Source organism: Oryctolagus cuniculus, chromosome 18, assembly GCF_051225735.1.
Source record: "Oryctolagus cuniculus isolate XC-2025 breed Fujian yellow rabbit chromosome 18, ASM5122573v1, whole genome shotgun sequence".
Lineage (NCBI taxonomy): Eukaryota > Metazoa > Chordata > Mammalia > Lagomorpha > Leporidae > Oryctolagus > Oryctolagus cuniculus.
The window spans coordinates 19,318,229-19,333,654 of record NC_142884.1 but is presented as its reverse complement, the minus strand read 5'-3'; the positions used below and the strand labels follow the sequence as shown (position 1 = coordinate 19,333,654).

Sequence of the window (15,426 nt, the reverse complement as noted above, 5' to 3'; positions counted from 1 at the left end):
AATGACAGAATTTCATTCTTTTTTATAGCTGAATAATGTCCTAGTGTGTGTGTGTGTGTGTGTGTGTGTGTGTGTGTGTATCATAGACACCAGATTTTCTTTAGCCATTCATCTGAGGATGGACACCTTTGTTGATTACAAATTTGGGCTATTCTGAACAGTGCTACTGTCAACATAGTGCTGCAGGTATCTTGTTGATACATTGTTTTCAGGTCTTTTGGGTATTGCTAGATCATATGGCAAGTCTATTTCTAGTTTTCTAAGAAATCTCCACACTGTTTTCCACATTTGCTGCACTAATTTACATTCCCTGTAACAGTGTATAAGTGTTCCCCTTTGTCTACATCCTTGCCAGCGTTTGTTACTGTGTTTTGGATTTTAGCCATTCTGACAGGACTGATGTGATACCACATTGTGGTTTTGATTTGCATTTCCCTGGTGGGTAGGGATATTAAGCATTTTTTCATGTATTTGTTGGCCATTTGTTTTTTTTTGTTTGTTTGTTTGTTTTTGTTTTTTTTTTTTTTTTTTTGATAGGCAGAGTGGACAGTGAGAGAGAGAGACAGAGAGAAAGGTCTTCCATTGCCGTTGGTTCACCCTCCAATGGCCGCCGCGCACCGCGCTGATCCGATGGCAGGAGCCAAGTGCTTCTCCTGGTCTCCCATGGGGTTTAGGGCCCAAGCACCTGGGCCATCCTCCACTGCACTCCCTGGCCACAGCAGAGAGCTGGCCTGGAAGAGGGGCAACTGGGACAGAATCCGGCGCCCCGACCGGGACTAGAACCCGGTGTGCTGTCGCCGCTAGGCGGAGGATTAGCCTAGTGAGCCGCGGTGCTGGCCTGTATTTCTTTTGAGAGCTGTCTATTGAAGTCCTTTGCCCATTTCTCAATTGGATTGGTTGGCTTTTTTTTTTTTTTGAATTGCTGATATATTTGGGATATTAATCCTTTGTCAGATAGGTGGCTTGCGTATATTTTTCCCATTCTAGTGGATGTCTTTTCATTACTGATCATATCCTCTGCTGTGCAAAAGCTTCTGAAGTTTGATATAGTGCCATTTATTTAGTTTTGCTCTTGTTGCCTGTGCTTTGGGGGTCTTGTGCAAGAAATTGTTCCCTACACCGGCATCTTGGAGTGCTTCCTCTGTTTTCTTCCAACAACTTCACAGTCTCAGGTCTTCAATTTAGGTCTTTGATCCATCTTGATTTGATTTCATTCTTCTACATTTATACATCCAGTTTTGCTAGCACCATTTGTTAGAGAGACTATCCTTATTCCACTGCATAGTCTGAGCACTTTAGTCAAAAATCAGTTGGCTGTATGTATGTGGATTAATTTTTGGGCTCTATTCTGTTCCACTGATCTATGTATTGATTTTTATGATAGTAACATACTGTTTTAATTAGTATAGCTTTGCAGTATGCTTTGAATATTGTGGTGCCTCCACTTAATTTTTCTGGTTCAGGATATCTTCGGCTATTCTGGGTCTTTTATTCCATATGAATTTTAAGATTGTTTTTTCTAGGTCTGTAAAGATTTAATTGGTATTTTGATGGGGATTACATGTAGGTTGCTTTAGTATAGACATTTTAATGATATTGATTCTTCTGATCTATGAGTAAGGAATATCTTTCCTTTTTTGTGTCTTTAAAGATTTCTTCATCAGTGTTTGATAATTTTCACTGCAGAGATCTTTCACTTCTTTAGTTAAATGTATTACTAAATATTTGATGTTTTGGGCTATTGTGAATTGGATTCTTTTTTTATTTCTATATGAGTTCATCATTAGCATATACAACACAGCTACTGGTTTTTTGAACATTTATTTTGTAACCTGCAACTTTACTAAACTGGTTTATCAATTCCAGCAGCTTTTTGATGAATTGGTTAGGTTTTTCCATGTACAACATCATATCTGCAAACATGGATAATTTGACTTCTTTTCCAGTTTTGATGCCCTTTATTTTTTTCTCTTCCCTAATTACCCTTGCTAGAACTTTCAGTACTATACTGAGTAAGAGTGGCAAAAGTGGACAGCCTTGTCTTGCTCAAGATCTGAGGGGAAATGCTTGCAGCTCTTCCCGTTCAGTACGATATTGACTGTTGGTTTGTCATATATAACCTTTATAATTTTGAAGAATGTTCCTTCTGTACCTAAGTTGTGGAGAGTTTTTATCATGAAGTGATGTTGAATCTTATGCTTTCGCTGCATCTGTTGTGATGACTGTATGGTTTTTGTTCTTAATTCTGTCTATGTAATTTATGATGTTTATTGATTTGTGAATGTTGAACCATTTGATCGTGATAGATGATATTTTTGATGTTGTTTTGGATTTGACAGTATTTTGTTGAGAATCTTTGCCATCTGTGTGCATTAAGGACATATGCCTGTAGTTTTCTTTTTGTGTAGTGTTGTTCTTTAGTTTTGGTTTGCTGGCCTCATAAAAAGAGTTTGGCAGAGTTCCATCCTGTTCAATATTCTGGAATAGTATGAAGAGTATTCCTCTTTGAATGTTTTATAGAATTTAGTAGTAGAGCAATCAGGTCCCGGATTTCTCCTTGGCAGAAGACTTTTGATTACTGCTTCAATCTCATTGCTTGTTATGGGTCTGTTTAGGTTGTCTATTTCTTCTTGAGTTAATCTTGGTAGGTTATATGAATCCAGGAATTTATTTCTTCAAAGTTTTCTAGTTTATTAGCATAGAGTTCTTCATAGTAGTTTCTTATGGTCCTTTGTTATTTCAGTGGTGTCAGTTGTAATGTCTCCTTTTCTTTTTTTTTTTTTTTTTTTTTTTTTTTTGGACAGGCAGAGTGGACAGTGAGAGAGAGAGAGAGACAGAGAGAAAGGTCTTCCTTTGCCGTTGGTCCACCCTCCAATGGCCGCCGCGGCCGGCGTGCTGCGGCCAGCGCACCGCGCTGATCTGATGGCAGGAGCCAGGAGCCAGGTGCTTTTCCTGGTCTCCCATGGGGTGCAGGGCCCAAGCACCTGGGCCATCCTCCACTGCACTCCCGGGCCACAGCAGAGAGCTGGCCTGGAAGAGGGGCAACTGGGACAGAATCCGGTGCCCCGACCGGGACTAGAACCCGGTGTGCCGGCGCCGCTAGGCGGAGGATTAGCCTATTGAGCCGCGGCACCGGCCCTGTAATGTCTCCTTTTCATCTGTAATTTTGAGTTTTTTCTTTTTCTGTTAATCTGGCTAGAGATTTATCTATTTTGTTTATCTTCTCAAAAAAAACAACTTTTGTGTTGATCATTTGTATTAAGCTTCAATTTCATTTATTTCTGCATTGATCCTTATTATTTCTAGCTTTCTGCTGATTTGTTCTTGTTCTGTCTTCAAGATGCATCATTAGATCTTTGAGACATTTACCTTTAACATAAGCACTCAATTCTGTAAACTTCCCTCTTAATACTGCTTTTCCTGTATCCCACAGGTTTTAATAGGTTGTTTTCATTTTCATTTGTTTTAAGAAATGTTTTGATTTGCTTTTTAATTTCTTCAGTGGCCCATTGATCATTTAGTAGCATGTTTAATTTCCAAGTATTTTTAAGTGTTCTGATGTTCTTGTTGATTTTTAGTTTTATTCCTTTATGGTCTGAGAAGAACATGATGTGATTTCCATCTTTTTAAATCTGCTGAGACTTGATTTGTGGCCTAATATGTTCCATGTGCTTATGAAAAGAATGTGCATTCTGTAGCTGTTGGCTGAAATGTCCTGTGTCATTTACTAGAGAGTGTGTTTCAGCTCCGATGTGTCTTTATTGCTTTTCTGTCTGGATGACCTGTCCATTGATACGGGTGACCTCAGTCAGCTCTGCAGGCCGAGGGTCAGTGGGTGACTGGAATTCCCGCTCCGCTAACACTGCCCGCAGGGCACACAGCTTCTTCCCGCCTTGTGGTGGTAAGATGCAGGCTCATGGCCAGTTGCAGCGGTGTCTGTCTTCTCTCCTGTCCCACGGGGTTCTCATTGATTTCTTTTGTATTTTTCCGCTTCTTTGCTGAAAATTTCCATCAGTCAGATCCCTGGAAACATAGTCCTTCCTTTGTTCTCTTCATGTCCCAGAGCAGCTTAAGGTGTGGCTGTACCCTATTCAGCCATCTTGTACTTCCCTCAATACTGCTAAGTTATTTTTTAATTTTTTTTTATTTGAAAGTAAGAGAAGGATCTTCAGTGTTCCGGTTCACTCCCCAATGTCCACAGCAACTGGGACTGGGCCAGGCAGAAGACAGGATCCTGGAACTTAATTGGGTCTCCCATGTGGGTGGCAGGAACCCAACTACTTGGTGCATCTGCTACTTCCCAGGGTGTGCATTGTATATAATTGGAAGCAGAGCCAAGACTAAAACCAAGGCTTTTTTTTTTTTTTTTTTTTTTTGACAGGCTTGACAGGCAGAGTGGACAGAGAGAGAGACAGAGAGAAAGGTCTTCCTTTGCCGTTGGTTCACCCTCCAATGGCCACCACGTTGCAGCTGGTGTACCGCGCTGATCCGATGGCAGGAGCCAGGTGCTTCTCCTGGTCTCCCATGGGGTGCAGGGCCCAAGCACTTGGGCCATCCTCCACTGCACTCCCTGGCCACAGCAGAGAACTGGCCTGGAAGAGGGGCAACTGGGACAGAATCTGGTGCCCCGACCAGGACTAGAACCCGGTGTGCCAGCGCCGCAAGGTGGAGGATTAGCCTATTGAGCCGTGGCGCCGGCCTCTATAAATTATTTTTAATTTTTATTTATTTATTTGAAAGACAGTTCAGCAATTCCTTTTTGTAGATTCAACAGTAAACAAGTGAAAGACTGTCTCATGGAGTTTATTACGTATTATAATGGGAAAGATAAGCTAAAAAGAGATACATACATAATATTTAGGTAGCAATAAAAGTTTTGAAGAAGAAAAATCTAGGTTTGAAGCTAGAGCATGATGAAGTACATTCCTACCATATAGAATGTTGGGATGGGCCTCTGAGGAGGTGACACTGGAGTAGGGATACCTGAATGAAGGGGGAGAGGGGTTTGATACAAAGATCCAACAGGGAGAGAGTATCAAAATAGAACAGCCAGTGCAACGGCTCTGAGGAGGAAATGGGTGTGATGATTGAGTGGCAGCAAGAAGCTGGCTGTGAGGTAAGTTACAAGTATAGTCTGTTAAGAATACACACATAGGGGCCGGCGCCGTGGCTCAATAGGCTAATCCTCCACCTTGCGGCGCCGGCACACCGGGTTCTAGTCCCGGTCGGGGCGCCGGATTCTGTCCCGGTTGCCTCTCTTCCAGGCCAGCTCTCTGCTATGGCCAGGGAGTGCAGTGGAGGATGGCTCAGGTGCTTGGGCCCTGCACCCCATGGGAGACCAGGAAAAGCACCTGGATCCTGGCTCCTGCCATCGGATCAGCGCGGTGCGCCGGCTGCAGCGGCGGCCATTGGAGGGTGAACCAACGGCAAAGGAAGACCTTTCTCTCTCTGTCTCTCTCTCACTGTCCACTCTGCCTGTCAAAAAAAAAAAAAAAAAAACAAAAAAAAACAATAAAACCAGATTTAAAAAAAAAAAAAAAAAAAAAGAATACACACATAGATGCCTGAATAAGATTTCATTTTATTTTCATGGCAGTAGAGGGGGCAGACCTATGGTGGCTCAGTGCTACCCACTGTCAGGCTCCAGATATCTCTGCCATGATGATGGATGGTACATGAAGGGTCCCCACAAGCTCATGTGCTTCAAGCAGTATGAAAGGAGAAGAGGAAAAAACATACTCTTTTACTTATTAATCCCATTGGCCAGAATTAGTCTTATAGCTCTAATTGTAAAATGGAATGTTCTGTATTATTGGGTGCTAAGCTTAAAATCAGGTATCACGTAGGGTGGAGAAAGGAGAACCCAGCAAAAGAAAGCAAGGAGAGCTAGGCAGTGAGTGGGGAACAAATCAGGAGAACGTATCCACAGCCCTAATGAAAATAGAGGAGGAAGTGAATAGCTGTGTGATTCTTCTGATGACTGAGAATAAATTAACTATTAAAATTGACTGCATGTAGGGTTAGACCTTAAAATAGTAGTTATAGTGGAGTGATAGGGCCAAAAATTTGATTGTAGAGCTTTTACTGATAATACAAGGATTTGCAAAAATAGGGGAGTTCCCATGTACCCTTTATCCAGCTTTCCCTAAAACATCCTACCTAGCCCTAATACAGCATGCAAACACATTGCTGTTAGCATAATAGTAGTAATTAAGCTGTAGACCTTTTATTCAGATTTCACTAGCTTACACACTCATTGTTTGTTTTGTTTTTTTGACAGGCAGAGAGAAAGGTCTTCCTTCCATTGGTTCACCCCCCAAATGGCCGCTACGGCCGGCACACTGCGCTGATCCGGAGCCAGGAGCCTCCTCCTGGTCTCCTATGTGGGTACAGGGTACAAGCACTTGGGCCATCCTCCACTGCCTTCCCAGGCCACAGCAGAGAGCTGGCCTGGAAGAGGAGCAACCGGGACAGAACCCGGCGTCCCGACCGGGACTAGAACCCGGTGTGCCGGCGCCACAGGCGGAGGATTAGCCTAGTGAGCCGTGGCGCCGGACCACACTCATGTTTTCATTCTTATTTTTTGGTGTACGTTACTATGAAGTTTTATCACCTATATAGATTGTTTTACCACCAGCCTAATTAGGATACAAAACCCTTAGCATTTTAAACATTGTGTGTGTGAAATGTTTTTTAAACAGTGCTATGATATTTGGTGAAATGAAACCACTTAGATTAGTGTTGTTTCAGTCATATAATAAGGATGCTAGAAAACATTGAAGAAAGTATAGAAGGAGATGATGCATGTCCTGAGAAGCAGCTAGGATCTAAAGGAATGCTAGGCCTGGAGTTAACTGATCTTCTAGAAAATAAGGGTTGTTTAGTCACAGGCTCCTCCTGACACTGTCTCAGGAGGAGAGGGACCTGGTATGGTCATGTTTGGCTGCTGAACAGTACTTAAACCAGTTCGTCTTACCAGCAGCCTGCGAAGGACTTAGGGCCTGACTTAATTTCCTAGTCACTGAGAACTCTGCAGGTATCATTTGATACCTGACCTGTGATATGGCCATGTGATAACCTAGGGGCCATGGTCATGTGTGCAAGAAAGCTATGAGAGATTATGAGACTAGAAAGACTTTTCAGATGGTGTCAGATGAGATGAGACTAGAAGGATGAGGCAGAGTGGTGAGAATGAAGTGTCATGCCAGGTAGAAGAACACATACATTAAAGGTGCCGGGGAGAGGAAGCTCTGTGGGCTCTCGAAGGCGTGAAGTGGCTCTGGGTCATGGAGGGCCCTCTCACAAAGTCTTGGAGTTTTAAGTATTCCTCTGATTGTCCTGTAGATATTGAATCAGAGTATGGAAGCTAATTAGGAGACTCTTGGAGGTCCAGATGATTTGGCCATGTGCTAGAATGAGACCATAGGATAAAAAATAAAGATTGATTTAAGAATGGTTTTTTAATTCTGTCCCGGTTGCCCCTCTTCCAGGCCAGCTCTCTGCTGTGGCCTGGGAGTGCAGTGGAGGATGGCCCAAGTCCTTGGGCCCTGCACCCCATGGGAGACCAGGAGAAGTACTTGGCTCCTGCCATCGGATCAGCATGGTGCACCGGCCGCAGCGTGCCGGCCGTGGTGGCCATTGGAGGGTGAACCAACAGCAAAGGAAGACCTTTCTCTCTGTCTCTCTCTCTCTCTCTCACTGTCCACTCTGCCTGTCAAAAAAAAAAAAAAAAGTTAAATTAATGAACAAATAAGTACATAATTCCAGAGTTAAGAGAAAGGTTATGAGGGCAAAGAATGGCATGTTTGATAAAAATTAATGTGTTTAGAATGAGAGAAGCTAACTGTGCAGAGATCTTGGGACAAGCATTCAACGGCAATGAAACATTGGAAGAGTTTAAGATAAAACACAATATTATATAGGGCTGGCGTACAGCCCAGTATGGTGGGTGATTGGTGAATGAAGATGTAAGTGCAAGGGAAGGGCAGCGTATTTAAACTAGTGATTCTCAGCCTTTCAGTTGCCTCAGATTCATGGAGATTTCTGAAAAATACCAGTTACTGAGTATTTACTTTTGTGCAAGCACAGTAAGGGACATACAGGTAATTAAAACTAAAGTATAAGCTGTTGAATTTAAAAGTGAAATATACTTAAATCTTTTAGAAGTACACTCTTATCCTCAAGGTGGACTTGAATGGCAGATACCTAGATATGTGATAAGGCAAATAGAAACACATGTCTATTGTAGAATCTAAACAGTGAGGACATAGGGGTTCTCTGACCAGTTCTTAGCCTGTTGTTTGAAAATTTCTATAATGCTGGGAAAATAGGTGAGCTGGTGCAACAATAAATGCCCTGCAGAAAGTCGGGTAGGTGGAAGGATGGCTTCACAAGTTGCCAGGGGAATAGAGATCAGGATGAAGCAACTGAATGAGCAGTTTGATGTCTTGAAGAAGACATTTGCAGACAGAGATTCTAAAGGAGGTACGTGCTTGACAATTTTGAAGAATATCCAGTTAGTTGGTCAGGGAACTGGTGCAAAGTCTGAAAGAGGTAGTGCTGGATAATGTAGACCGCGTAAGAACTTTGACTTTTACCCTGAATGAGAAATCCGTGGAGGGTTTGGAGCAGAATGATACGATCTGACTTATGTCTCAGAGAACATCCTGGCTCTTGTGTTAGGTATGCAATATTAGGAAAGCAACCGTGGAAGCAGGAAGATGATTGTGTTCATCTTAAGGAGAGGGGAACATGATGGTGGAAATACAGGTAAAGAGGAGAAGTCAAATATTTTGGCTCTATGTTTAACTGAAGTTGAGGATTTGCTGTTACATGAATCTCTTCCTCCTTTAGATTCTAATGTAGTTAGTGTTACATGGTTCTTAGATATCCTATTTTGAACATATTTTCTTCCTGATTCTCTGCTTTTATCTTCCTTTTCACACTCTCATTTTCTCTATTCTTACTCGCCATCTGGTCTCTTCTTTCTTCAAATTGCAATAGAGTGTTAAAAATTGTTTAGATTATTGTTTTTAGTTTGTCATATTTTCCCTTTTGCAATGTAAAAATACCTCCTGTGTTCTTTCTTACTGTCTTACAGATCAGGCATCCAAAAGAGGAACTGATTCAAACTTATCTTCAAAAGAGAACAGTTCTGAAATTAAGTCATTGTGCCACAAGTCGACAAAAAGATTTTCACACTCTAATTTTGAGTGCGCCAGAGTCAAAGATAACAGAGAAATCAAATGCTATTCGGAGAGACAACAAGGACATTTCAGGCAAGCCGTAATAACCTCTGAAGTGACATCCAGTTCTGTTCACCGCACAACCAATAGAGAACATCAGATAATTCATACTGGAGAGAAAGACTGTGAATGTAAGAAATGTAAGAAAGCTTTCGAGTGCCAGTCACAGCCTGTTCAACATGAAATAATTCATAATAAGGAAAAAGATTCTAAATGTGGAGAATGTGGGAAAATCTTTAATAGTAGCTCAGACTTAATGAAGCATGAGAAACTGCACGAAAGCAAAAAAAGTAATGAAAATAAGAAACGTGCCTTTACTCACGAATTTAAAAGTACTCAACCTCAGAGCAGTAATACTGGTGAGAAACCTCACAAATGCAAGGAATGTGGGAAAGCCTTTCATTCTAGCTCACAACTTAGTCAACATCAAAAGATACATTTAGGTGAGAAACCCTACAAATGTAAGGAGTGTGGAAAGGCCTTCCCATCTACTGCACAGCTTAATCTTCATCAGAGAATTCATACTGATGAGAAATACCATGAGTGTAAGGAATGTGGGAAAGCATTTACCCGTCCCTCACACCTTTTTCGACATCAGAGAATCCATACTGGTGAGAAACCCCATAAATGTAACGAGTGTGGGAAAGCTTTTCGTTATGACACACAGCTTAGACTTCATCAGATAATTCACACAGGTGAAAGGTGCTATGAATGTAAAGAATGTGGGAAAGTATATACTTGTGCCTCACAACTAAGTCTACATCAGAGAGTTCATACTGGTGAGAAACCCCATAAGTGTAAGGAGTGTGGGAAAGCTTTTATCTCTGATTCACATCTTACTCGACATCAGAGTGTTCACACTGGTGAGAAACCCTATAAATGTAAGGAGTGTGGGAAGGGCTTTCGCCGTGGCTCAGAACTTGCTCGACATCAGAGAGCTCACGCTGGTGAGAAACCCTATAAATGTAAGGAATGTGGAAAGGGCTTTACTTGTAGCACAGAACTTGTTCGACATCAAAAGGTTCACACTGGTGAGAGACCCCATAAATGTAAGGAATGTGGGAAAGCTTTTATTCGAAGGTCAGAACTGACTCATCATGAGAGAAATCATACTGGTGAGAAACCCTATGAGTGCAAGGAATGCGGGAAGACCTTTGGTCGTGGCTCAGAGCTTAATCGGCACCGGAAAATTCATACCGGTGAGAAACCCTATGAGTGCAAGCAATGTGGGAAGGCCTTTATTCGTGGCTCACACCTTAGTCAACATCAGAGAAGAAGTCATACAGGACAGAGAAGTGAATGAGTGCAGAAGGCTGAGAATTTGACATCAGAAAACTCAGACTTGTTTTAAGAAAACCTGTCATTGTAACAAACGTAGGAATGCACCAAGGCTAACCAGTTCCTGAATTTCTGAAGTTGTACTGTAGATGGAAAACCTGCCAGACCATTAAGGACAAGAATTGATTTCACACTTGTTAAAGTAAGAAACCTTATGAATGTCAGGAACTGGGAGTTTAGTCTGTATCAGTGGTTCTGCACATGTAGATACAAGCAACTGAGGATTGAAAATATTCAAGGAGAACAACTGTATCTACACCAAATATGCACATTTTTCCTTGTCAGTATTCCCTAGACAATGTAACAGCTATTTACACAGTTCTTATACTGTATTAGGTATTAGAAGTAATCTGGAGTTAAAGTATATAGGAGGATGTACATAGGTTAGAAGCAAATACTATACCATTTGATATAAGGACATATGCATCCATGAATTTTGGTATCTGCAGTGGGTCCTTATGACCAATTCCCAGTAGATAGAGGAATGTCTGTACAAGGATACTTCAAAAGATTTATGGAAAAATAGTTAAAAATGCCCATTTTCCACAAACTTTTGAAGACTCCATGTATTTGTGTTTCAGAATCAGACGTCCAAGTTCAATTAGTGAAACAATGGAAAACTACATGAATGTAAAGAAAATGAGAAGGCCTTTATTGGGGTCCAGAACCAAGTCTACCTCAGGGAACCAATAATAGGGAAAGCTTAGGAAGACAGTGAATGTCTAAGAGAAATGAGCCATTCAGACCTTTCTCAACATCAGGTCCAGAAGCCCTTAGGGAAGGTCAGAAGTTTGCTTTTACTAACAAATCATCTGATAATTCTTACTTGAAGATGGCTACTTTAGTGTTAAAAATGCAGAAAATTCTTCCATGCCATTCAGATTGTTAAATATTTGCACATTAAATCTCTAAAATCAACCTGAACTGAACCAAAGTAGGAAAAAGTTTAAACAATGTTCCATTTTACACACCCTCACAACCACAACTCATTTCTAGAGGGCAAATTACTTAACTACATTTAAATTTTCTCAATTATAAATTAGTATTACTAGCACCCTATTTTTTAGTTGCATTGTGGATATTCAATACGTTTATTTTTTTTAAAAACAGTGTCTGGCTAATATTCAAAGTGCTAAATTAGACCTGCTTTTGTTATTACTTGGTTGTTTTCATGATTGTGTATTATTAGAGACCATATGATAGGAAGACCTTATATTTGTAGTGACTGCAGGAATATCATGCTTCATTTTTGATTGTTTAATTCATCCTGGGGAAAAATTTATAACTGCAAGGGTTTCACTCAGAGCTTGCCCTCTGGGATCCTCAGAGGCTTCATAATGTAAAGAAATCTGGTAGAATAAAAGTGAGTTGCTATGGCGACAGGGGAACAATTTAGATGATTTATTGAATGCTTCCAAAACCAAAAGACATGTCATGATCGCTGATGTATATTCTAGGTTATTAGAAAATAACAGAGCCTCAGTCAAAATCAATTTCTCCACTAGGAAATTTTTAAATAACTATTCTATTGAAGATATTTATATTAAAAAGAAAATTAAGGAAAATTGCCATTAGTAATGAATTAACAGTACATGTTCATCTTCCTAAATTCAAGATGCACGTGTCTGTACATCAGTGTCTGTGTGACATCTGGAATTGCGGCCATTTTGCAACCAGAGTGTTGAGAGGTTGGCACAGGGGATTTGTTGGAATGACCTGTGTCCTCAGTGTTACTGATGTAATGAAACGGTTCAGAACCACCTTGTCTTTGGACTTGTGTGAAATAAGAAACTCCGTGCATATATTCTAAATTTATACTTAACTTTTTATATCTGAATTCTGGGAAATTATTTTTAAAATATTTTTATGTATACACTTTTATTCAAGTTAGAAAGTGCTTACACTCACCTTTTTATGGTGTATCTGACATTATAGAAGATCATTACTTGCTTAAACATATAGTGAAATACATATTTTCAATTTTGATTTAGTAAGATGTAGGCAATATCTATTTACATTTAGCATCTAGTGTATGTCTGTCTTTAGCTTTTCATGGTAGGTCTGAAGTCCTGAAAAAGTATTATTTTCCTGAGTAAAAAGTAAAAGCCAAAAGGAAGCTGATTGAATAGCTACATGATGTAACGCCCCTAGTATCAGGTTATCTTACACATAAAAATATTTGGGCAGCAGGCATTTGGTGTAGGGGTTCAAATGTCCACATTCTACATTGGAGTGCCTTGTTTTGAGTCCTAACTCTCCTCCCAGTTCTCGATTCCTGCTGATGCATGCACTAGGAAACAAGGTGAGGCTTAAGTGCTTGAGCCCTGCCATCCACATGGGAGGCCTGGATTTGAGTGCCGGGCTCCCAGCTCTGTCCAGCAGATGATAACTCTCACTGTGTATCTACCTCATAGAAATTTACTTTTAAAAAAGGTCTGAATTCCTCAAGATAAAAGGAAGTTGCAGCTATGAGGCTAGCATAACCCTTTTACCAGATTTGGAAAATGACATCATCTGAAATCCGTGATTTCACATTTCATATTCAACTTGTGAAGATACTACAATTGTCCACTTGATCATATCTCCTGGGCTATGGACATTATTCACATTTAGAAATCCATCTTCCAGATTTCTATTTCTGTCCCCACTATAGAAGAATAATACATTTTAATTAAGTTAAATGTAAATATGTATTATGTGGTAATAAAATAATTCCTAGATAAATGTTAGTTAATCTGTTGGAGGAAATTTTATGGTAAATAAGGATATTTTTATAAGGGAAAATTATTAAATACTGAAGTTTATCTACACTAGTATATTTATCTGGTAAGTCTTAGTCTTGAAAATTTTTTTCCAAGAGGAGAATTTATGCCTGCCAGACGAATTGAATTATTAAATTAAGACAAAAATAGGTGCTGACATATGACTGATCTTGTTTACAATTTCTAACACTTAACAGCATTTCACCAAAAACCAAGAGGGTACTTACAGGGATTTTTTAAAAAAGCAAAACGATATACACACTGATTCTCTTAAGGGCTGATACCAAAATCTGGAAGTGTATGTTTCCATCTCCATATTCCTAGACGTACACATCTAGATCTGTTCTGTAATGAGGGTTAGGATAGGAGAGTGGTTTGAATGGGATCGTGCACACACTTCTGAAGTGCACCTCCTTTTCTCTCTTGCTAAAACACTGTGCACAGCTGGCACCGCGGCTCAACAGGCCAATCCTCCGCCTGCGGCGCCGGCACCCCGGGTTCTAGTCTTGGTCAGGGCACCGAATTCTGTCCCGGTTGCTCCTCTTCCAGTCCAGCTCTCTGCTGTGGCCAGGGAGTGCAGTGGAGGATGGCCAGGTGCTTGGGCCCTGCACCCACGTGGGAGACCAAGAGAAGCACCTGGCTCCTGGCTTCAGATCAGCGTGGTGCGCTGGCCACAGCGGCCATTAGAGGGTGAACCAATGGTAAAGGAAGACATTTCTCTCTCTCTCTCTCTCACTGTCCACTCTGCCTGTCCAAAAAAAAAAAAAACACTATGGACTTCCAGTCCCTAACTACATGCAATCTAAACAGTTTTTGATTCTTGCATAATTTAGAAAAACCAAAACAAATATAGCCAATTCTTCCACTAACGGAAGTTCACATTTGTGATTTTACCAATAATTAGACAATTTTGTTATTCATGTATTATTGCATGTTGGTGCTTTTATTTCTGTAGAGTTGGTGGATTCCTACCATTTGATTCCCTGCCTTAACAACATAGCTTATTTAAAATGTAGTTGTTAGTGCCTTATTATTGGCTGGAACTTGCCATTAAACTTAAGAGGAATGTATGTCTATTTCCTGAGCATTTTAAGCAGGACTGGACTTTTCTATGATTGTATGATTTGGGGGGGGGGGTGCCTTCTATTTGCAGTTCCTTAACTGCCAGTGAAGCTGAGCATTTATTATACCTAAGGAGCAACTGAATTTTGTTTTTGTGAATTGCTTGTGTGTGTCTGTTTCCTTTCTTTAAATTGGAGATTTTTAAAAATAATTTTTAGAAACTTTGCTTAGGAGAGTATTTTGTTTTATGCTTTGTGGTTTATTTTCTTAGGCTAACATGTATCTTTGTCTTTGTTTATAGCAAAAGGAGTCAAATTTTTTTCTGTAAAGGAAATATTTTAGGCTTGGAGCCTCAGAGTTTTCTCTCCCATAATAGTAATTATTGACCAGGGGTAATTTTTCTTCCACTACCCACACTCCCAGTAGACATTTGACTATCTTCAGAGACATTTTTGGTTAACAGTATGAATGGGGGTGGGGGTGCTGCTGGTGTCTAGTAGGCACAGGCTAACATTCTACATTGCACAGTTCATCCCCCCAAACTAGAATTACCTGGTTTAAGTCAGAAGTGCTGAGGATGAGAGATTGTGATCTTTATGTAAATGGACAGTGACTATTCCAAAAAAAAAACTTGTATTTACCAAAGAAAGCCACAAACCATATTTGGCCAACAAATTGTAGTTTTCTAACCCATGTTTTAAATATCCTTTTGCTGTATGATACAGTTTTCTGGTTTTGTGCTCTCATTGTCTCAACCTAAATATCTTTCCAAATTTTCTTCTCTTTTATGCCTTTAAATCTTATTGGATAAGTAAAATAATGGAGAAACAGAACTGTATCACTACCTCCTAGTAATTAAGCATGCTGTTACTGTTTTTAAACAAGGTTTGTAAAAGAAATAAATCATTTCAGAAAAAAAAGTGAAGTCTTTTCCCCTCTGTTCCTTCTGTTAGTATCTAAAAAAAACAGTTCTTAGGTATATGGGTGCTAAAGCCCTAGCACTAATCAGATCCACACAG

At 40.3% G+C, this 15,426-nt stretch overlaps 1 protein-coding gene across 7 annotated transcripts in view; it reads left to right on the top strand.

The window, feature by feature from the left end:
- Positions 1 to 13,492, top strand: part of ZNF568 (zinc finger protein 568) — a 97,254-nt gene extending 83,762 nt beyond the window's left edge. For all 7 annotated transcript variants that reach the window (XM_070062277.2, XM_089319255.1, XM_070062278.2 and 4 more), the window contains one exon: positions 9,101 to 13,492. In XM_070062277.2, coding sequence (XP_069918378.1) covers positions 9,101 to 10,548 — 1,448 coding nt within the window. In that variant the 3' untranslated portion in view covers positions 10,549 to 13,492. The remainder of the gene's footprint in view (positions 1 to 9,100) is intronic.
- The last annotated feature ends 1,934 nt before the right edge of the window (positions 13,493 to 15,426 follow it).